General features: G+C 36.3%; 1 protein-coding gene across 1 annotated transcript in view; it reads left to right on the plus strand.

Annotated features, from left to right (window-relative positions):
* Positions 1-22,863, plus strand: part of UHRF2 (ubiquitin like with PHD and ring finger domains 2) — a 78,696-nt gene extending 55,833 nt beyond the window's left edge. The window contains exons 7-16 of the mRNA XM_063080528.1: positions 792-915; positions 1,461-1,568; positions 3,858-3,962; positions 8,389-8,495; positions 11,806-11,968; positions 12,667-12,807; positions 16,620-16,716; positions 17,029-17,186; positions 20,645-20,743; positions 21,870-22,863. Of these exons, the coding sequence (XP_062936598.1) occupies positions 792-915; positions 1,461-1,568; positions 3,858-3,962; positions 8,389-8,495; positions 11,806-11,968; positions 12,667-12,807; positions 16,620-16,716; positions 17,029-17,186; positions 20,645-20,743; positions 21,870-22,016 (1,249 nt within the window). The 3' untranslated portion in view covers positions 22,017-22,863. The remainder of the gene's footprint in view (positions 1-791; positions 916-1,460; positions 1,569-3,857; positions 3,963-8,388; positions 8,496-11,805; positions 11,969-12,666; positions 12,808-16,619; positions 16,717-17,028; positions 17,187-20,644; positions 20,744-21,869) is intronic.
* Positions 22,864-23,841: the final 978 nt, after the last annotated feature.

Below are 23,841 nucleotides of genomic sequence, written 5' to 3' on the forward strand. Positions count from 1 at the left end.
TAGTTCAATCTCTATATTGACCAGCTGCCAAAAATATAGAGAGACATATATGGACAAAGAAATTTAAGGTTAATTGGGCAATGGCTGTTAGATCTTTGTTCAGATAGTCCCAAAGTTTCTATTCTCAATGACACAAAAATATCCCCATCTCATTCTATAGGCATATATCTTGGAAAAGATTTAAAGCAGCTTGTGATATACAAGTTACAATAGGGTGACCAACTGCAAATAGGCTAAAGGACAAACAAATGTAGGGCATTAAAATTAAGCTAGGGATAAGGCTAATATTAACAAACATCTTTGAATCCTGTATACTTGCTATAATAGACTATACGTTTTTGACTGGGAATTCTAATAAGCAATTTAGATGGAGAGATGTATCCATTGGATAGTTCAATGTTTGGTCTAGAAGCATTTATTCTTGCTACTTTTGTTTTAATAAGAACTTTAAATGAATCGTTTCTGTTCTTAGGGTCAGTGAAAAATTAGAGTTCATTGTGCTATTTGAATCCCACAGCTTTGTCGTTTGAACCAAATTTGAGAGTTTATAATGTTAAAATCTTTAAGTACTCTAAAAGAATGACACGATTTTTTTTTTTTTTTTTACAGCTGGCCTAACCATGTAAATATTCTTAAGTGTAGTACTTTATAATACTTTAAAAAGCCAGCTGAAGTTCTGTAATATACACAAATAATGCATCTTAAAACATTCTAACATAGAAAGACCATTACTGTTAACTGGCCTTAAGATGGTATTGTCAAAATTCCTTTGTTCTTTACTTCTTTTAAAGGTATTGTCCTTCCTGTAAAACTGATTCCAGTGAGGTTGTAAAGGCTGGTGAAAGACTCAAGATGAGTAAAAAGAAAGCAAAGATGCCATCAGCTAGTACTGAAAGCCGGAGAGACTGGGGCAGGGTAAGGAAGAAATTCCTCTTTTCTTCCTAGAAGCAAGTTATAATATACAGTGTTTCAGTACCAATTAATAGTAATGGTATAAAAGATTAAACCATATAGTTATTTGTTAATATCAGTGATACTTAAATTACATAAATACAGTTGGCCCTCTATATCCATGGGTTCCACATCCATTTATTCAACCGTGAATCAAAAATATTCAGGGAAAAAATAAAAAATAATACAAATAAAAAGATGATACAGAATAACAACTATTTATATAGCATTTACATTGTATTAGGTATTGTAAATCTAGAGATGATTTGAAGAATGCAGTAGGGTATACCTAGTAGATTATATATACAAATACTGTGTTGTATTTTATAAGGGACTTGAGCATCATAGATTTTGGTATCTGGGGCTAGGGAGTGTCCTGGAACCAATACCCCATGGATGTTAAGGGACAACCGTAGTTGGGATTCTATTTTACTTACATCTTACAGGAATTAGGAGCTTTCATTAAGATTTAACCTAAGTGCTTTCTCAGCTTGTTTTGTGATTTATAGGGAATGGCCTGTGTTGGTCGTACAAGAGAATGTACTATTGTCCCTTCTAATCATTATGGACCTATTCCTGGTATTCCTGTAGGATCAACTTGGAGATTTAGAGTTCAGGTATGTTTTAAAATTGGCTTTAGTTGAGAGGGTAATAATGGATAAGTTCAAATTGTAGCAATGTTGATGTCTACTGATTATAAATGGACCTAGCTAGTACCATATGGCATTCAGTGGTTAGAATGAAAAATTTTCTTTAGGATGAGTATACTCTTTCCCAGAGGTTAACAGAGGAATATACATCATGGAATTAGGCATCAGCTGTGCCTTTTCATCACTTTTACTGTTCTGTTACAGTTAATGTAGTTAACATTATTGTCAAGCTTTCTAAAGATTTTTTTCTTGCAAAAATTTGAAATATTAAGTTGTTCCTGTAAGTCATGTGGTAAATTTTCATTTTCTGTCATTGAACTCTAAACTTTTAGTTTCAGGTGTTTTTTGGGGGGCTTATCTTTCTAAATGAATGCCGAGATATTGAGCAGAAAGAAGTACCAGCTAATCCAAGAATAAATTATTTCCCTTTTCTCCTTGAGGAAGGCTCTGTTGTATTTATTCCTAATTTCTTATTTGGAAAGATAATTTTATCATGGAAAACTTAATATGAAAAAAAACAATCTCTTGAGTAAAGCAGTTTCCAATTAGAGACACCCAGGATTCTGATCTTTACTTTCAATAAGAGGGTTTAATTTTTATATTGAGTGGCCCTGGTACTTAGACCTTTGATACAATTTTTAAAATAAAATAATGTAATACGTATACATAGCTTGAAAAGTTAATTACTGATATGATTATATCTTAAAAACCCACCCTACTTTTTCATCCCCGTTTTCTGTTTCTCAGAGGTAACCACTTTAAAATCTTAGTTGTTTCCTCCGTATTTACCTTCTAATTTCTACATAACATTTTTATACTAATTTTTTCTTTATATTGTAGTTTTATTAACCTTCTATGAAAGGTGAACATTTAGTTTAGTACTCACTCTGTGTCCTTTCATCCTTGCAATAGCTCTATCATAATTTTAGTTGAATCAGTATTTAAGATTAATATTATTATGACTTTGTATCTAAATACAATACAAAACTATAAATACAATAAAAATACACTTCGTGCATTTATAATTGCCTTAATTTTTGTTTGCTTTATTTTTTTGTATACCTGTTACTTCTGGACTCTAAAGGCTCCATTTATATGGTCTAAGATGACTATGAGTTTGTTGGCCTGAGCAACTAGTAGGATGGATTTGCCATTTAGGAAGTGCGGAAGATTCAGAAGAGCAGATTTATTTTTACCAGGGTTGGTGAGGTGGGAGAATCAAGTGACCCTATCTTCTGCTGAAGTGTCTGGTGTTTCTGAGGCCTTAACTTTTCCAGGTTCTCTTGATTTTATTAGCTTCTAAAGTGCATTTTCCCAAGTTCACTGTGGAAGCTTGAATTTCAGCTTCCTTTACTCTTTAGGAACAATTATATGACAAACAGATGAACTACAATACCTTTCTTAGGTAATTTGAAGTACACAAAGAAGTGACACTGGTTTTAGTGAGGCAGAATTGAAGATACATGAGATAAAGCAGAGGGCCACTGAAGTAGAATAGCATGAGTAAACTAGAAATGGATAGCATGTTTTGGTAACATTGAGAAGTTTTGGATCAAGCATATAGGTTTCATGAAGGAGAGGAAATAAGGCTGGGAATATAAATAGGAGCCAGATTGAGAGGGGATAATGTATAATGCTTAACTCTGGCCTGGTACTGTGGGACCATTTAATATATATATTAAGCAGTTGAAAGTCAAGAGCAGAATTGTTCATTCTGTTTGTGATAGAATGGATTTGAAGGAGCAAAACTTAAAGGCATTAAAAAGGGGTCTTGTGAGCATTCATGGAGCAAGCTAAAATTGAGCAGTGGAAGTACAAAAAGATGGATTTGAGAGATTTAGGAGGTTGAATCAGCAGTCCTTGTGACCAAATGGATTTGGAATAAAGGAGAACAATGGAATGCATTTTTGACCTGGCAAACTGACTGGGAAACAGGGCCATAATCAAAGATGAGAAATAAGAGAGAAGAGGTCTGGATCACTGATAGTTCTCTTTTAACTGAGTTGAGCTGGAAGTTCCAGTAGATGTAAGATGATATTTAATAGTTATTGTGAAACTCAGAATTCTAGGCCCAGTCAGTTTATCAGCTCAGTACCTAAAGGATATATTTGGGGAGAGCAAAATTGAGAGAGCAAAAGATAGAACTCTGGGTGAGACTCAGTTCTTGAGTTTTTAGGGTCCAATAATATATACAAAAGCATTTTATAAATGTAACTGTTCAAAGGTATTTTCAGACTCTCTTTGCTTATTTTATAGGTGAGCGAAGCAGGTGTTCATAGGCCCCATGTTGGTGGAATTCATGGTCGAAGTAATGATGGGGCTTATTCTCTTGTCCTGGCTGGTGGATTTGCAGATGAAGTAGTAAGTCATGATATAGCCTTGTTCTTTAGAACCTGTCTTGATCATTCAGTAAAATACAAAATCTTAGTCTAGGATATATCAAATACTACTCTCTCTTTTTAGCATAGTTTTTATGTTGAAGTGATCAGTTCTATACAAGTCATAAGGTAACCCAATTGGCAGTGTTTAATCTTTACATGTACTGATTTGACTTCTATGTTCGTGACTTACATAAGGCAAATACATTTTCCATAGAGTTAGTTTTTAAAAAACTTGCTATTTTGAGATAATTGTAGATTCAGGCATAGCATTAGAAATAATACAGAGATCTTGTGCCCTCTGCACAGTTTCTGCCAATGGTGACATGTTGCAAAACTGTTGAGTATATAGTACATATCACAACCAGGGAATTGACACTGATACAGTCAGGAGGCTAAACATTTCTCTGATCGCAGTTTCCATTATCGTGTTGTCTTTTTATAGCTACATCCATTATACTCTGCCCCAACCCTCCCAACCCCTGTCAACCTGTAATCAATTCTCCATTTCTATAATTTTGTCACTTTAAGAATTTTTATAAATGGAATCATGTAGTGTGTAACCTTTGGAATTGCCTTTTCACTCAGCATGGTTCTCTGGAGATTGTGGCATGAGTACTAGTCCATGGTGTAGATGTACCACAGTTTGTTTAACCATTTACCTATTGAAGAACATCTGGATTGTTTCCAGTTTTTATCTATTAAGGGTAAAGCCACAGTAAACATTTTTGTACAGGTTTTTTGTAAACTAAGTCTTAATTTTTCTGCGATAAATGCCCAGAGGTGCAATTCCTGGGTCATATGGTAGTTGCATGTTTAAGTTTTTATAGAAACTATAAAATGGTACAGAGTGACTGTACCATTTTTATATTCCTGTTAGCGATGTATGAGTGATCCAGTTTCTCTGCATCTTGCCAGCATTTGCTGTTGTTAGTATTTTTTATTTTAGCCATTCATGTAGGTTTGTAGTGATACCTCATTGTGGTTTTAATTTGCATTTCTCTAATGGCCAGTGATGTTGGACATTATTCATTTGCTTATTTGTCATCTGTATAGTCTCTTTATTAGTGTAGCTCTTTAGGTTTTTTGCCATTTTCTAATTCAGTTGTGATTGTTTTTTTACTGTTGATCAACTACGTAGTTGGCAGGTATTTTCTCCTAGTCTGTTTTATTTGCTTGCTTTCCTGGGATGTCCCAATTATGAATTAGAGTAACTGTGGAGAGCAATAAATGTAGTATGTTTTCAGATAAAAATAGAAAAGCTTGCCATCTTTTTGAAAGGCAAATTTGGCAGTGCATTTACCTTAACAAGGCAAAGGAAACTGAAAATAGAAATATACAGGTTAATCCTTTGTATACTCCTTTAGCATGCATACTCTGAAGCTATATCTTTATTCAGAAATACAAAGGATGTTATAGTTTATTATAGTCAGCACTTAGAATTTTTTTTTAAGGCTTATAATAAAACGAATAGAAGTAGGGTCTCTTTAACATTTGTTTTTAGTATCTGGTCAATTGTATTTGATCTGAGCCTTGACATTTGTTGTGTGTGAGACTTTGGCGAAATGATTCAACACCAGTAAACATCTATTTCCCCATATGTAAAATAGAAAAAATAGTATTATTTTATATCAGAAAGATGGTTATGTTAAGTGAGGTAATTTTTATAGTCCTGGAAACATAACAAGGACTCAAATGTCGGTTATGTTCTCTGTAGCAGAAGCTTATTTTAAATATATGAAGCATATCAATCATGTCATTGGAAAGGTAAAATTAAGTATCAAGTTCAAGTGGGGTGGGTGTGTTACTTTATGCCATGTTTTGAATGTAGTTACTAGAAAAACATTAAAACATTTGTGGAGAAAAGTACTGATGAACTGTTAATTATTTGTCTTAAGTAGTTAATTCTAAGTCTATTAAATAATGTAAAGAAGAATTTATTTTAGGACTAAAATGACAAGTACGCTTAGATTGCCAGCTAAGATGTGTCTAGAGATATTAGTGTATTTTATAAATGTTTTCAACCTTTTTTTCTATTGCAGGCAAGTCATATCTATAGCAGTAGGTGAGGGAAACCTGAATAAGCTTTTCTCATTCAAGAAAACATTTATTCTGAAACTTTTAATTTGGTATGACATTCATGGAGCCAGTGGTCTTTTCTGTTTGAATAAATGGAAATGAAACTCTTGAGTGCCTGCTGATAATCTGGTTAATATTTTAGTCTAGTAACTTGAGATTTAATCAAATGCTAATTTTAGTGCCCTGTGTTTGGATGACCTCTCTTGAGAAATGAGGACCCATGAAGATGATCTGCGTCTTCTCAGTTGTACTGAGAAGTAGTTTGCTAGGTGGTCAGGAGAAGACTCTGAAGCCATGCTGTTTGGGTTTGTGTCCTGGACCCATCTTTTCCTAGCTGTGTGACCTTAGGCAAGTTCTGAACCTCTGCCTCATCTGTAAAATAGGGTTTATAATACTTACCTCATAGGATTGATGTGAATTAATCATATGAAATGAATTGATCATATATAAAATGTTTGTCCTAACCCAACACGCATATAGTAATTACCAGTAGCAGTGGTAGTACCCAGTTTTGTAGGCATGTGAAGGGTATTATGAGAGAGAAACTGGCAAAAATTGAAGCTATATTCTAGACAGCCTAGAATTAAGGTGTCATTAAAGGAGTCTAGGGAGAGGTTAGTGGTCTTAATTGTGCTTTAGGATGATTTATCTGATAGTCTTTAGGAAGGAGGTTGAGAAGATTGGGATGAAGGCCTTCTACTTCTACTTAATGGTGATGGCAGGAATGGGAGCATCTAGTTTGTTGTTTTGGAGAGCTGCTTTAGCCTTATTTAGGCTGTTGCCTCACTGGGGCGCAATTTAGTGGATCACGTACTAGAAGATGTGACAAATTTGGACTGATCTTTTTTCCATAGGAAAAATAGTCTGAAATAATATTACTTTAGCTCTGACAGTCTGGCAGTTCTTTTTTTCCTTATAATTTAAAGATTTTGTCAGTGTAATGATTGAAGTACAGATGAGTTAACTTTAGTGATGTTTACTTGATTATTTGCTACTTGAAGAACAATCAGTAATGTTTTTTCCTTCTGTTTTAAACTCTATTTAGCTTAGGTTGCTCCTATTATGTTCTCCAGATCCCCACTGCTTTTTCTTTATAGCACTCCCATGATTATGATTACTTCAGAAGTTAACAGAATTACGAATATGAGTACCGTAGAGTTAGTCCACATCTCACGTGGAAGACTGTTTGTGATCAATTTAGTCCTGGACTGTTCTAGATGTATTATTAGAATTCCTTCAAATGGAATACACAATAAAAATGAAATTCCTTAATACTTTTAAAAATACAGAACTCAATATTGGATCAACAAAAAGTGAATTTAGGGTTTTTGGACCAGTAAAAACACGTTTAAAACTATGAGATTGTAGTTATGGCTTTTAATTCGAAGGAAAAAGAAGAAAAAATAATTGACCTCTATAACAAGTAAGAATTTAATAGAGAAAACTTGATTGTCGAAGTTCAGTCTGAACTAACTAAAATAATCACACATTAAAAAAGAATCATTATTTAGCTAATATTGGTAGATTTAATTGTGTACTGATAGTTTTCTCACTTTATCCTTAGTACTGAATCAGGTAGTGATTTAAGATCCATGTAATTGTATTGCTGCTACAGAAATAATTGTGGAGCTAGTGTATGTAACATCTTTTGGCATGGGTTTTGCCCCCATTATTTAGCAGACACTTTATACTACTTGTAGTTTTCAAATTCTTTTCCAGATTTCTTTCTAATGGTAGGTCATTATTTTACCGGAATGTAATATGGATGAACCCACTGATTATGAAATGTAGGGAACTGAACTTACCATGTTGTTAGAATTTTAATATGAAGTTTTTAGGTAAACTTGCTTCATAAAACTTATTTAATGTCAATGTCAGAATTTGAAATTTAGCAGGAAAATTAGGTATGGTGTAGATGACACTAGGGAATTCAGTTATGGAGTGTTTATCAGAAGTGGTACTATCTATAAAGAATCTACAAGCTAGTATTGATAAGTTTATTTTAACATTGAATTAGATGAAATATTCCCAACCCATAAGACCTTATCTTGTAACATTCTATAGATTATTTGACTATACGTATAGCACGGGAATAGCCATGTTTGGAGATGTTGGAAACTGACTTTAAAGTGAAAGCTTTAGGCCAAGTGATATAACTGGAAGGTACACTATACACAAGATTGTATTTCAGTTTTGCATTATTTTGGTGGACACCTTGAGAGATCATGTTAGCTCGTAACATTCTAACCAAATGTTCTGACTCTGAAATAAAAATTGGTGAAATTTTATACTGGTCTAGGTGTCATAATGCAGAAACTCTTCTCTTACAGGACCGAGGTGATGAATTCACATATACTGGAAGTGGTGGGAAAAATCTTGCCGGTAATAAGAGAATTGGTGCACCGTCGGCTGATCAAACATTAACAAACATGAACAGGTACTATTAGTAAGGATGTTTAGGATTTGGATGTTGGGTAAAAAGTTTTATAGAACTAATTTGTAACTTAGACTGCAGGGCAGAATATTAAATTAGGAGTTAAAGATCTGAAATTAAAATTCCATTGCCTGATTATATAATTGTTTGTAAGCATCCTAACTTATTTCTTCATACTGTTATTTTTTAAATGACGTAATTCCCAGTCTTACTTAATACATGTGCTATGAAAACACATTGATACCTTTGAAAGAAAGGAACCTATATAATTGAAATGAAATTGAGGAAAAGGTGGCTCATCTACTCTCCCATAGGTCAAAACTAAAGTGATGTTCTACTCAACACAGATTTATCTTTTAAAATGACAGACTTTTTATTTTTTTATTTTTTTATTTTATTTTTATTTTTTATTTTTTTTGTCTTTTTCGTGACCGGCACTCAGCCAGTGAGTGCACCAGGCCATCCCGAACCCGCGGCGGGAGCGTCGCCGCACTCCCAAGCGCTGCACTCTCCCGAGTGCACCACGGGCTCGGCCCAAAGTGACAGACTTTTTAGAGGAGACTCACTAATGTGAAATAGAGTTTGTTTGGAGCCACATTTATATGTGTAAGTGAAACATCAAATAATTAGACCTGCACTTAAGATACTTTTAGGATTTATACTAATAAGATGTCTTCCAAGTATTGTTCCAAAGGTATGTTCATTTAGCTACAAAAGTGATCTTTCTAACTAAATCTTCTTAAGGCATTCCAAAAGAGCCACCTTTATTCTGTGAAGATATTGACATCCCAGCTCCCATGGGAACAAGAAATTTAATAATTTTAAAATGTTTTGTTTGGTAAATGCATGCTAATACCCATATTAATAATAGATAAGTAACCCAAACCATCAGATAGCAAAGATCACACACTGAACATTTTGTGACCGTAAAGTTAGTACTTCTTTTATCCTATCACTAAGCGTATTTTGCGGATTGAGTGAAAAGTATTTTTCACTGAATCAAAATTACTAAGCTTTAGGTAGTGTCCCTTTAATTTCTGATTACTGTGTGAAGGAAAGAGTATACCAGTATGATTTGGAGACTTTGTTGCATACTGAGTTATGTAGAATCTGTTTTTGTGTCTTCTATATTATTTCTGACAGTAGGATTATTTTACTGAACCAGCAGAGGAGACAGGTCAGATTTGCTGGTGAAAACATTCCTGAGGCAGAAGTCCAGTCCCTAGCTATTCTTTTTCTAGCAAGAAAGCAGCTCTGCAGGAGGAATGATCTTAAAAGAAATTAGAGAATCTTGAATTTACAAAGGACTTTTTCAAATCGAATCTGAAAATTATATTTTCTCTTTACTTATATTTTGCTTGAATGAAACTTCCTTCACAACTTTCACACTTGTATCTGGTAGGTTCCTTTCAAGCTTTCAAACAATCTAAGAAGTACTGTTACAGTCTCGTAGAAAAAATTGGCAATCAGTAAAAATGTTCGCTATTAAAGAGACGGTAGTGAAAATGAAATATTAACTCAAAACAATTTAGGATTGATTTATCATAGAGGCTTTAACATCCAGTCAGTTACTTTATACGTTATGCTGTGAATATACCCTAGGATTGTAAGACCTTTTGGGCAAGGGTACCTATATGTCTTACAAACATAAAAATTGAGATGAAAGGCCTTTAGCTCTGACCATAGTATACCCTTTCCCAAATAGTGGGTGGTTCAATTTGTTTTTGCTTCTCTGCTAAGAGATAGTTGGACACCTTCTTACTTCTGAGAGTTTATTCCTTTATCTTCCTACCTCTTCTACTTTAAGAAACTGAAGAGGGAAGCAAGGTAACCTGGCTATTCTTTATCAGGGCAGTTAGAGGCAACTGATTGGTTGAGCTGCAGGTAGGGTAAGGGCAGGGCTTTGTTCCTATTTTGCCTAGTTTCACCCTCTTGGAATCTTCACATACTTTAATAGCCTATATACTTACATGAAGCCAGAATTGAGTTGACAGTGCCAGTTAGTGGTGGCAGTAATTATGACTATGTGAGTGTTAAAGCATTCCACTCAGTGACATGAAGGTAGTACTTATCCTAGCTTTTTAAGAAGATGAAATATGTTTATCTCGATAGATATTCCATAAGTAAGATGTAATACTAGCCCTAGAGTTGATTGCTTCTACCTCCCAGCATTTTAGATAAAGAAGGGTAACTTGGCAAGCTTTAACTCTTTGACCACAGCTATAAAAGTTATTTTAAAAAGTCTTAAACACTTTAAGTTCATTTTCTTTATGACTATAACTATGGTCAAGACGTTGCATTTCAATGAGTTAGTCATATAGTCTGAAGTTCTGTTTTTTAAATTTGAACCTGCATAAAAACTGTATCATGAAAAAGTGTTTTATAGCATAACTGATTTTGCCAGATTGAGTGTACTTTTTTTAAAAAACCTTAGGTGTTCTCGGGGTTTTCACTTAAGTTAGGAAGTAGGTGTCTTAGAGGAAAATGCTTATTTTAAGCAGACTCTAGTATTTCTGGTAGGACTAGGTTCTGCCAAGAAAGGTTTTCTAACATCTAATAAGCTCATTGACTTACTACTACTGATTGAGTACACACACTAAAGAATTTTCAGCTCAGTCAGGTACTACTTCCAACTCAGTGTTTCCTCCTCATCCATGTATCATCAATAAAATGTGATCTCAAGCAGCTAAAAATCTTTATTGTTGTGATTTAGCACAGGCATTTGGATGCTTTAGTCTTATTTAAATTTATCTTTTTATGGAGGCCTTCAAAGAATATTCTGATATTGCACTTGTTCTTAATATCTTTTAAACTTTATGGAATCTCTGTGGTCTAGAATGTGGAAAGTAGACCTAGGAAGGTCATTTGTACCTTGCTGACAAATTTATTTTTCTGGATTTCTTTCTACATTATTCCAGCAATTTACCTTACTCCCTTATCAAAAATGACTATTAAAACAATCACTTGCTTTAGTTTTCCAACATTCTCCCTTCCCTCAACAAACGTTATTTAAAGAAAATTCCATGTATTTCTAGTTGTTTTCTATTATACGTGGCACAGATGTTATTACTTTCAGAAGAACCCTACAGGCTATCTGAGAACCAATCCCCCGGCTTGGGGGTGACATCAGAAAACTGATTTGTCTTCTCTGCTGGTGGGGGAAAGCATAATCCTATTATCTGGAATAATATGGAAAGAATCATAGAATCTTAACCATCAGGTAAGGCATAATTCACCTTTTAATTGAGCCAATGACTCGATTATATACTTAAAGAAAGATTACTTGGTATAAAGACTTTGTTTTATTTTTTAGGGCATTGGCCCTAAACTGTGATGCTCCATTGGATGATAAAATTGGAGCAGAGTCTCGGAATTGGAGAGCTGGTAAGCCAGTCAGAGTGATACGCAGTTTTAAAGGGAGGAAGATCAGCAAATATGCTCCTGAAGAAGGCAACAGATATGATGGCATTTATAAGGTGCTCTATCTGGCATGACATCTTGTTAGTCGTTCTTCCTGGGCTTTCAAGACAGGGTTGCTACAGGGAACTATTGTGGGTGGGCCGGAAGAAACAGTAGCCATCTTTGTTGATATTTCTACTTTTTCTTGAAATGCAGAAAGTGTACAAAGTGAGCTCTTAACTTCAATACTTTTCTTTTAAGGCTTATTTGAAGTTCCTAAGGGCACAGTTATATTTTGGGTTAAGATTTTTTTTATAAGTATACAGTCTTTGTACTTTAAAACCATTTAAATAACTTGGCCATTGAAGATCTTGATTCCGGTATATCTTTTCAGAATGATTTTAATTTTAATAGATTTTCAAAGAAGAACACATTATATATAATATTAAAAGTAGATTTGCATTCTTTGCTTAAAAATAGGGTCATCTACTGCCACCATTTTTATCCACCTATTATGCAAAATTCTGTTAATGAGCATAATATTGTTACTGTATTAAATTCATAGCAGTCTATACTTACATTGGAACTGTTTTAATAGGAAATAAGGTCAAAACAATGTTTTAGTGAATATTTTTAATGGCTGTTCTTACAGCAAAGCAAGTAACTTCTGAAGTTTCATTTAGTTCTGGCAGGTTTACTTAAACCACTAATGTGATGGCATATGAATAAGTCTAAACTTCAAATCTGAAACTAGTACTGAAATATTATGATTTAGGTGGTGAAATACTGGCCAGAGATTTCATCAAGTCATGGATTCTTAGTCTGGCGCTATCTTTTAAGAAGAGATGATGTTGAACCTGCTCCTTGGACCTCAGAAGGAATAGAACGGTCAAGGAGATTATGTCTACGTTTACAGGTTAGATTACTTGTATGTTTATAAAAACGTACACCTCTATCCTATCTACATGCCTTAGCACTAGATATAATCCACAGCACTTGGTCAGTGGACTATAAGGGGTGAGGAATAAAATCGTGCAAGTATACAGAAGGAAAAGAAGTAAAAAAAAAAAAAAAAAGCTGCATCCTAGGTGTCAAACTGCCCCAAGACTAAGGGTTGTGCTTGGGAAATGCTGGGCTTGTCAAAGTAAATTATTTCCAATTTGAGTTGGAAATGACTTGAAGTGTGAGGGAAAAGGATTCATAAAATTTAGATATAGGAGGCCTTGAGAAGGAATGTTTATCCTAGAGGGCGTAGCGGGAGTGTCTCTGGTAGGGGAATGGTGGGGAGGTGGCTTCTAAGAGTGGTCTGCTTTCTACCCTTCTCACTTTTCCTCACCCCTTTTCTCTCTTTCCCTGCAAAGCTGCTTCCCTGCCATGCCACCACCTTTAGTGCTTTGCCTTTTTTTCCTCTTTGCCCATGCTCAGCTGTTAACCCATAAAAGACTATTGGTTTTGTGTGCATAGTGGAAGGTATGGCTGCATTTCCTCTTCACTGCCTGCATACGCTAGACTTTGTCCCTGACACTGATTTCAGAGCATGGTTTGAGTTCATTCCCCATCATTCCCCATCGTTGTGCTTCCCATAAAGACTGCCAGCTTTGTCATTCCCTTGGCTCTGCCCACACTGCATGTGTAGGGGCTGAACTGTGAGCAAGTGTCTCATCACCCTGGCAGGTGAGTGTATGTCTTCTAGTGCAAGTATGTTTCTGTTTTTGTTTTCTTTTAAATTCATAGAATTGATTGTTTAAATGAGACACATCAGCTGCCAAAATGACTACCAAAATAATTCTTTCTATAACGAAATATAAAACTTGGTCAAATCCATTTTCAAAAGATTTTTCAGATCCCAATGTTCAGAGCATTGTAGATAGGTTAGATTTGAAACTGAACAGAAACATATAAGCCTATCTACTATGATAAGTTAGTAATATCATTAATGAGGCCTGAAACATGTTGACCTTTAAACAAAAGCTTTATCACAGAACATGGCCTCACCCCCCAAAAAGGTAGCCCGTTAAAACATAAGCATACTGAATTAATCCCTCTAGTCTAACCGCTTAGCTAATAGAGAATTTAGTAACTTAGTCACTTTAAGTCTTCTAAAAGCTTTCCCCCCCACCTCCCTTACTTTGGGAGATGAGAAATTTGGTCCTTAACTGCATCTTTTTTTTTTTTTTTTTTAAGATTGACTCCACAATTTACTATGATTCCATCTATTTGATTACTATCTATTGTGCTCTATGTTTGGTCCTCGCTTACCTTCATATCTAAATTCTACTTTTTGGGGGGTTCCGGTCAAGATGGCAGAATAAACGGTTCTCAACGTCACTCTCTCCCACTAATCAACCAATTTACAACTATAAAAATGTAACATCAGCCAAGCTGGGGCTGCTGGAGCTCAGGGGAAGAGGAGGAGAGACCTACAGAGTTCATGAAGGTGGGAGAAACCACGATGAGAGAAAGAAAAAGCTGCTTTGAGTTTTTTGGGCCATGGCTGCTTTAAGGCTCGAGCTGCTGAGCGCACGGAGCAGAAGCCGCAGAAGCTGCAGCTGTGCCCTTCAGATGGAGTTACTTGGAGGCGGCAAGATAGAAGAGGGCTTTGGTGGCCCCCAGGACAGCAAGACCACTAATAGGGTTGCCATGGACCCATGCAGGAGTGAGGAGCCAGAACAACCAGAAAAAGGGAGCCACTCAGAGGCTAGTGAGTCATTGCAAGGGATGGCACTGAGCCGGTCGCATGGGAAGTGTTTGGATCGTGGGCGGTGGGCAAGATGGGAACACCAGGAGAACACTGGGACACAGCAAGGACAGCTGACCTGCTCCCCAATCAGCAAGGACCACTCAGAGGGGACTGGTCAGGAATATAGAATTGCATCGGGTGCAATTCGATAAAAAAAACTCAGGCCCAGATCAGAGATTCTACAGAACGCAGATCCACCAGGTCTCTGGAGAGCCGGAAATACCTATAAGATCAACCATTAAACCCTGAGCTGCACAAAAAGCCTTCCCTAGGGAAACAGCAGCAAAGCAGCAATCTAAACAACCACACACTCAAGTACTGGTTCCCACAGGAAGTTCCCCCCTGTTAGAAGCAAAGGACAAAAAATTAGTTCTGGCCCAGGCACACCACCAGCACCTTGGGGCCTGCCTGGGAACCAGAGGCTTGGATCCAGGGACTGGACCCCATTCCCACTTCCAGGCAAACTGTGCCAGTGCCTCGGTGCCAGCACAGGGACCCGAGGCACAGAGAAGGGGACTGGACCCCGTTCCTACAACCAGGCAAACCATGCCAGTACCTTGGGGCCTGCCCAGTGACCCGAGGCAAGGAGAGGGGGACCGGACCTCTCTCCCACAACCAGGCACACCATGCCAGCACCTTGGGGCCTGTCCAGGGAACCCAGGGTATGGAGAAGGGGACTGGACCTCTCTCCTACAACCAGGCACACCAAGCCAGTGTCTCGAGGCCTGCCCAGGGACCCGGGGCATGGAGAAGGGGACTGGACCACCCTCCTACAACCAGGCACACCATGCCAGCACCTTGGAGCCCACCCAGGGACCCAGGGTATGGAGAAGGGGACCAGACCGCCCTCCCTCAACCAGGCACACCGTGCCAGCACCTTGGGGCCTGCCCAGGGACATGGGGCATGGAGAAAGGGACTGGACCCTTTTCCCCCAACCAGGCATACCAAGCCAGCTCCTTGGGTCTCACCCGGTAACCCGAGGCATGGAGAAGGGGACTGGACACACCTCCCACAACCTGGCACAGGGCACCAGCGACTTGGGGCCTGCTCAGGGACCAGAGACATGGAGAAGGGGACCAGACACACCCCACAACCGGGCATGTTGCCAGTGCCAAGGAGCATACTAGAAACATCATCTCCATGTAGGTGGCAAACTGCAGCCTCCACAATAATCATGGCTGCTATGAAAGCAACTAGATACCACAAGCACCACGCAAATGGTCCACCAACCACTGGAGTGTATTCACACAAGGAGAGTCACCAGCAGAGTCAAAGAAAAGAAGAGGATGCCTCTTTTCACAAAGCCCATTTCAGAGTGACAGAAGCAGCATCTGCTCTATGATAATATTGGGGGATACGATCACATCTCTCAGCATTGGACAGATCATCTAGGCAACAAATTAACAGTAACCATGATTCTTTCAGAAGGAGAGAAGAAATCTAGGGTAATTAGAGGGGGGAGGGGGAGGGAATGGGGGAAGGGGAGAGATTGGACAAGGGGCATAAAGAATAATTACGATTTGTAACAATACATATGCTAGTAATATTGATTTAATCAACATATCTCAATGTTCAACCCCCAAAATGTATATAATCGATTTTGATTCAATAAATAAAATAAATTTTAAAAAATAAAAAATAAAAAATAAATTCTTCTTTCCTTCTCTCAAACTTTTCAAGCCACCTAGTGACAATACCTGAAGACTTATTGTTCCTGTCTCAGATCTGAAACTAAGATTATTGTATTATGAAGTGGAATATCTTATAGTCAAAGCTACATGGTTTTACACAGAATCTATGGTTTTAATAGTCTTCTGTCCTTTGAATTATTTTTCTTTAAATGTCTATTTCCTTTATGTACAGCCTTTCACTTTGGGGAAAGTGTATACTCCTTCTCTCCCCCACTTTAAAAATTCCTCACCGGAATCTAGAACCCCCACCCCCTTCCCTGTGAAGCTTAAATCTACATTGTATTTTCCCCCGTCAGTATCCAGCAGGTTATCCTTCAGATAAGGAAGGGAAGAAGAATAAAGGACAGTCAAAGAAGCAGGCCAGCGGAAGCACAAAAAGGCCAGCTGCAGATGGTAGGTAATGATTACAGAACATAAACCTAATAACATACTTTTTAATAAAGAGAAATATTAATAGAATACATTGAGAGACTCATAAGAAATTAAAAGCAAAAGGATTTGGGGGGATGGGTCTTTTTGTGTATTTTAATAGTGTCAGAGCCAAAATAGCAAATATAGTATCCTGAACTCCAGGGGAAGTTAGATGCTGCTTTGTGTAGGTTATCTTCCTATTAAACATTATTGGTGCCAGGTAAGTCTTTTATTTCATAATTCTGCTTAGAACCATTTGTCAGTCTGCTGATACGTATTTTTAAATAAATCTAGATGAGTGTCCAAGTGCCTCCAAAGTGTTCAAAGCGTCAGATTCAGCAGAAGCAGTTGAGGCTTTCCAACTAACCCCTCAACAGCAACATCTAATCAGAGAAGATTGTCAAAACCAGAAGTTATGGGATGAAGTACTTGCATCTCTTGTGGAAGGACCAGTATGTAAAAATCTTTTTTAAATAGTAGTGTTTTAATGTTAACAAATGATGGAAAATAATTTCCTTATGAAGTATGATCTTCACAAGTCAGTCAAAACTTGATCCTTCTATCCAGTTTTCTCATCGAGTGTTTCCGTCTTTCAGAAATAATCTGAGGAAATAAATTTAAATGCTCTCAAATTTGTTTTAAACTCCTTTGATATTGGTTTTTGACTTCTCTATGCCTGAACTTGGCAATTTATGTTGAGGTACTGTTTCTGGAAAGAATGTTCAGTTGTGAAACATAATCAACTGACTCTAAAGGAAAATTTTTGTTATAGTTTAGAGATACCTAATAGCATAAGCCGTAAGCAATTCAGCACAGTTTTCAAGCCTACATGTTCGGGCTGGCCATTTAGCTCGGTTGGTTAGAGCATGGTGGTGTAACACCAAGGTCAAGGGTTCGGATCCTCATAGAGGCCAGCCACCAAAACAAAAACAAAGCCAAACACACATGTTCAATTTAGGGATAAAGTAAACCAGAGTTGATTTATTTAAATATTTTGTATTTTTAAATTTTTTTCCTTTTTTGGTAATCGTGAAATTTTAAAGTGAAAAGGAATCACAAGGTTAATTAATGTGTTAATTTTGTACTAAGCTATGTTTTGCAAATGAAACTCTCTTATTAAATCCCCAAAGTCGGAGGCTTCAAATGTATGTTATCTGTTCATTCTTTGCTCACTTGCTTTTATTGTGTCTTTAATTTTACTTACAAGTTTGAATCTTCTATTATTAGAATTTGACACTTTGTCATTTGTAATACACTTACTGTTCTGTTTTCTTTCCCTCCAAAGTGTTGTGATATGCAGCTTTTGTGGGTGAGCTCCAGTAGCCTCTCTTGAAATTCCATCTTGTCATCTTTTAGTAATTTCTTCCTTCCATTGTTCCTTTTATCTCTTATTGCATTAGCTAGATCTTCTCATAGCCTGAAATGCGGTTAATGAATATCTATATGTGCTTTCTACCTAGACTTAAAGAGAACTCTGACAGAGCTTTTGTGTTGCTTTTTTAAGAGAAAGTATTATCGTATTAAGGAAGAAACTTTCTAATATTTTTACACTTTTAGATATGGGTGAAATTTATTAAATACCCTTTGGATTTATATTAGAATCATAATTTCCTTTGCCTGTGAATGTGATATGTTGGGTTATCCTTTGTAGAATGAGGCTACATGTTTGGAGAACAGAGGAAATTTTGCTCTGTGAGAAGTGTTACTTGGCTTTTTAGCTAAGAGATCCAGGCAGTAATGGGTCTGACTCTGTCAGTTCAGACTAATTTTCACTTATAGCAAGTTAAGATACAGCAAGCAGTTATTAATCACAGTCTAATTATTCTGATTGGGAAAAATACAACTGGTTAGTGATATTTCCGGTGAGTTCCAACTTTGGGTGGGCAGGGGACAAAATAGCTTTTTTCTCTGTCTGTATCTGCTATCTGAGTACACGTGAAAGTTCTCTTCCCTGTGGGTGATGTCCCACTAGTGACAGGATCTGACCTCCCTAGATGAGATTATTGTAACCTTGCTGCTAGTGATTACTCAGGACATTTATGTACTATTACGCTGGACAGATTTCATGCCCGTTCTCTTCAGATAAGCTAGGAACACATTTAATAAGCCAGAAAAACCAGGTGTTAGCCAGTGGTGACTTTTAAATACATATATGTATATAAATTTATATCCAGGTTCCTTCCCAAGGCTCTATGTGATGGACATCCCTACCTGTTGCTGTAGTCTCCTCTTGCTGCTCTCCTATCCAGACTGCTTTGGCTACAGTGGTCTCTGTGCCGGTCTCTGTCACAGTCCCCTTATTCCTGCCCCTAGACCTTTTATACTCATACTATCTCTGGAGTTCTGTCCTCTCCATCTTCATGTGGCTCACTCCTTCATATCCTTTAAGTCTGCATAATCACTCATTCTTCAGAAAGGCCTTCTCGGTTACCCTTTCTAAAATAGCCACTCTTTAATCTGTTGCGTTAAGTTGCTTTGTTTCCTCAGTTATTACTATCTGAAATTGATTTTTCTTTTTTTAGTCTGTTCTCCTGTATGAATATAAGTTCTGTGAGAGCAGAGACTTTGCCTTTTTATTACCACTGTGTAGAGAAGTGCCTAGCACATTTTAGAAACTTGGAATACCTGTGGGCCAACCCCGTGGCGCACTCGGGAGAGTGCGGCGCTGGGAGCGCCGCGCTGCTCCCGCTGCGGGTTTGGATCCTGTATAGGGCTGGCCGGTGCTCTCACTGGCTGAGCGCGGTGCAGGTGACACCACACCAAGGGTTGCGATCCCCTTACCGGTCACGAAAATGACAAAAAAAAAAAAAAAAAGAAAAGAAACAAACTTGGAATACCTGTATTACATATACCCATGTTATAGGTACCCTTGGGGTATCAAGGAACTATCAGTCATTAACAAAGTAATTTGTTAGGAGAAGGGTGCCTGGTATAAAGTTTGGGTTTTTTCAACATTTTCCCCCCAGTGATATATTCTTTTAATGAGTTGCATAATATTTTGTTTATAATTCGCTTGGCTTTCATAATGCATGTTCACAAATCAGTATTAAGACATCTTTTGAAAAGTGACATTTGATTTTTTTAACTTGAAATTTTTGTAAATTCTATTTTTTTATTAGTATTTAAAAAAAGCATAAAATACACTTCTTATTGCCAAAAATAACTGAACTAAATGGAGAATTTTCTTTATGACTATTCAAAAAAACCCTACATTTCCTTCTAGTTTAAAAGAAACAAACAGTCTGGATAAAATGGAACCGGTAATAGCTTTTGAAGAGTATAGGGTATCTATTTGATTATGTTTAATTTATGGCTCTACTTTTTATAATTTAAGTAAACATTAGCGTCAAGAAAATTTGGGACTTTTGGACTGAGACTAAATATCAAAATAATCCTAGGAAAATTAAATATTTTATTAATTGTATTAGATACTACAGAGTATTATTGCCTAGTGGTTTTTTTAAAGTTTCAAAAAATAAATATTCAATTTTTGTAACAGCAAAAGATTGAATAGATAATGCATGTTCTTTTACTGAAATACTATGCAGTGCAGCTTTTTGAAAAAAGAGATCTGTATGTAAATGATCTTGAGACAAGCTGCCTTTGATTTTAAGTGGAATGTGAGGTTTCGGGGGACTTTGACTTTTTAATGCCTTATTTTGACTTTGCAACCTTTCCAACCCAGTGTCTAACATTTAAAACTAATGTGTAAAATAGAGCTTTGCTTTGTCAGTTTCTATTATATAACTTTGCTTTTCTCAGGTAGTTACAATTACTACTTGCTTTTTCTTTCTTGATAGAAAACACATTAAATGTGACTAAGACACTTTTTTTTCCTGATCACTTAGAATTTTTTTAGTATATTATGAACTGCTAACCCTTTTTCCCTTCCCCTTGGATGCCATTCTAGAATTTTCTGAAAAAATTGGAACAATCTTTTATGTGCGTCTGCTGCCAGGAGCTAGTTTACCAACCTGTGACAACAGAGTGCTTCCATAATGTCTGTAAAGTAAGTAGAACTTCTTTCTTATTTCCCTTGTTAGGCCTGAAGGCATACTAACCTCTATACCTGTTTTTAGCATATAAAGAAGCATTTTTCCATGAAGTAGAATGGTTATGGAACCCTGCCATTTAAGAACCATTTAATTACATCTTGGTAGTAAACGTTTTAATTTGATAGTAATTCAAACATACAAGGGTACTTCAAAAGTTCATGGAAAAATAGGATTGAAAGATAATACAAATTCTTCCATAAACTTTTTGAAGACCCTTCATATATTGTTTGAGGTATTCTATCAGGTTTGTAATTATTGAGGAGGGGTTAAAATGGTGTCAAAGAAAGTAAAGTGTCGTTGCTTTTTCCATGTAGCATCTTATGTATGTTTTGTATGGTACTGTGCAAACTGGAATAGTTTCATGCACTTACTAAAGAATCTAAAAAAGATTCTATCTGGCAGCATGCCCAGATAAATTGAGTATTGTGTTATCAGTGTGGTGTAAAAGGAAAATGTGAATTTTAGTCAAACCAAGGTTGGCATCTAGCTCTACCAAGTGGTGGTTGTTTGCCCTGACTTAACCTCACAACTCTAATTCCTTTTGTAAAATAGAAACAGACCTCCTACATATGTGTTTGTGCCTGACCTTGAGTCGGTTAACACTCTATATTTAGTACAGCTAAATATATTTTTGGAAGACCTATTATTATATGTTAAATGATTTGATAAAAATATATAACTTAGTTCTAAGCAAGGGAATCCTGAATTTTTTTTTTTTCTTTAGGGCTCTATCAGGAAAGAACAGGATCAAACACCAACCTAAAAGATTAGGCTAGTGGGAAACATACATAATCTCTGTCATTTTACTGGATTTAGAAATTGAAACACAGAAGTGTTAAAAATCATTTACCTGAAGTCTCACAATATGTGCCAGAGGTAGAACTAAAGCCATGACTGTAGACTTTTTCATAGTGCAGATTCAAACCTTTATAGTTGTTTGTTCTGTACATTTCTTTTGTTACCAAATAGTAAGTTTCTAGTTCTTGTTTAAAAGCATAAAGTTGTTGAATACCTTTCTACATGCTTTACCCTCAGGTGAAATTGGGTGTTTTATTTTTTACTTTTTTGGTTTTACCATAGGATTGCTTGCAGCGCTCCTTTAAGGCTCAAGTTTTCTCCTGCCCTGCCTGCCGGCATGATCTTGGCCAGAATTACATCATGATTCCCAATGAGATTCTTCAGACTCTACTTGACCTTTTCTTCCCTGGCTACAGCAAAGGACGATGATCTGTCTAATTCTACTGTGCTGTTCCTGGTGGGGCTTTTTGGACAATAAAGAATCTAAAGTGGGTGGGGAGGGTAGAAGCAATGGTGGACCATATCTTTCACATTTTGAAGCAGCTAATCCTCTTTCCCACATAGCCATCATCTTGTGTGTGTAGTAAGAGGCCCATTTCTCAACTGTCTTTTAAATATCAAAAGGTAGTTCCTGTCAGTAACAACTAGTTTAATGAGTAAAAAGTGAAAGCCTCAGCTCTAGTCGATAAACAAGTTATGATTTATTTTGCAACTACCTCAGGACAGAAAAGACTTATGGGGATTTTAAAAATCATTGAATAATTAGTTAAGTGAAGTTTTAGCTACACACTGCCTCCCAAATATTAGTTGTGCCTGGTTATTGTAATTTGATTTTTCAGAAAAGGAAATGATACTTGAGATCCTTGGAACGAACGCAGCTTCTGTAGTGTGTATAATACTTTTTTTAACGTCTCTTCTTCCATTACAGTGTGTGTTTAGCAAGGACAGGTTTATTTTTAGCCCATTTTGTGAGCTTCATTGTGCTTTTTTCTGGTGTTTTATGCAAGTTGACTACTAATGATTAATGAGAACAATATGAATGCATTGTTGCTGCATTAGTGTAATGTGGTGTGTGGTTTTGCACTTAAAAGAGGTATTCAGATGCTGTAGTTGTAAATGTTCATGAACAGCCACTTCTGTACTTAGTCAAATTGCTTTTAGTTAGTCTCACCAGTGGTTTTACATCTGCAAAGTTTTGAGGGCTGTGCTGACTTTTGAGAGGATTGAAATTGCTTCATATTGTGATTCTAAATTTTATATTCACTATATTCCCTAAAGTATACCTTAATAAATATTTTATGATCAGAAAAACAGCTCACTTTGGTTTTCTTTTTTACATTTTTCTGTCTTATATTATGGATTTTTAAGAATAAGTTATTTCCAGTGTTTTTCATTGTGCATCTTTGCTGGAACAGACATTTTTTCACTCTGGTTTTGATAATGAGAACTAGGATGAAATCTTAAGCACTGACTAAAGACAAATTTCATCCTCAGTTTGATTTTTTTTTATACTAAATGGGAAAATTTTTCAAAATAAGAACTAAGTGACTTCTGTTATCTATAAATTTTTATTCCATTTTAGCATAATGTGTTACTTATTTCATAGACATTAATATTTTAAAACATTGTTCTTTCTAGTCTCTAAACCATACTGCTATATTTTCAAAGTTTTAATGTGATCAAGTTCATCTTTCCACCCCTAAATTCAGAGCCAACATTTATTGAATCTTTACTTTGTACTAGTCACTTGCACATTTTTATTTATATTTATTTAATCCTACTAACAACTCTTATGGATGAACATCAGTGGCGCAGAAAGGTTAAGTAACTTGCCAAAGGTCATACATCCAAGCAAGTGGCAGAGCTGTGCTGTAAACTTAGGCAGTCTGAGTCCAGAGCTGGTGATTATTACTTCTATGCTGTATAAGCTCTCACCCTTAAATATATGGCAAAAGAATGTGTGCTTTTCCTGCATTCAGTTAAATTTCCCAGCATCAGTTTCTGGGAAGCACTGATAGCATAGTGATTGTCATTTAGGGCTAGTTTATAGACATTGGCGTAATTTTTATTTCGAAGAATCGTGTTTAAATAGGACCTTCTTAGATTGAAAGTGAATCATTAAATTGCATCATCCAGAGCTGTATTTCCTCTGGCATTGGCCACATTCTGCATGAAGTTTCAGAAATGTCCTCCAATTTCAGCTGCTTGAACTGGATTAGTTCTTTTTTTTTTTTTTTTTTTTTGTCTTTTTCGT

This window comes from Cynocephalus volans, chromosome 16 (assembly GCF_027409185.1).
Source record: "Cynocephalus volans isolate mCynVol1 chromosome 16, mCynVol1.pri, whole genome shotgun sequence".
Taxonomy (NCBI): domain Eukaryota; kingdom Metazoa; phylum Chordata; class Mammalia; order Dermoptera; family Cynocephalidae; genus Cynocephalus; species Cynocephalus volans.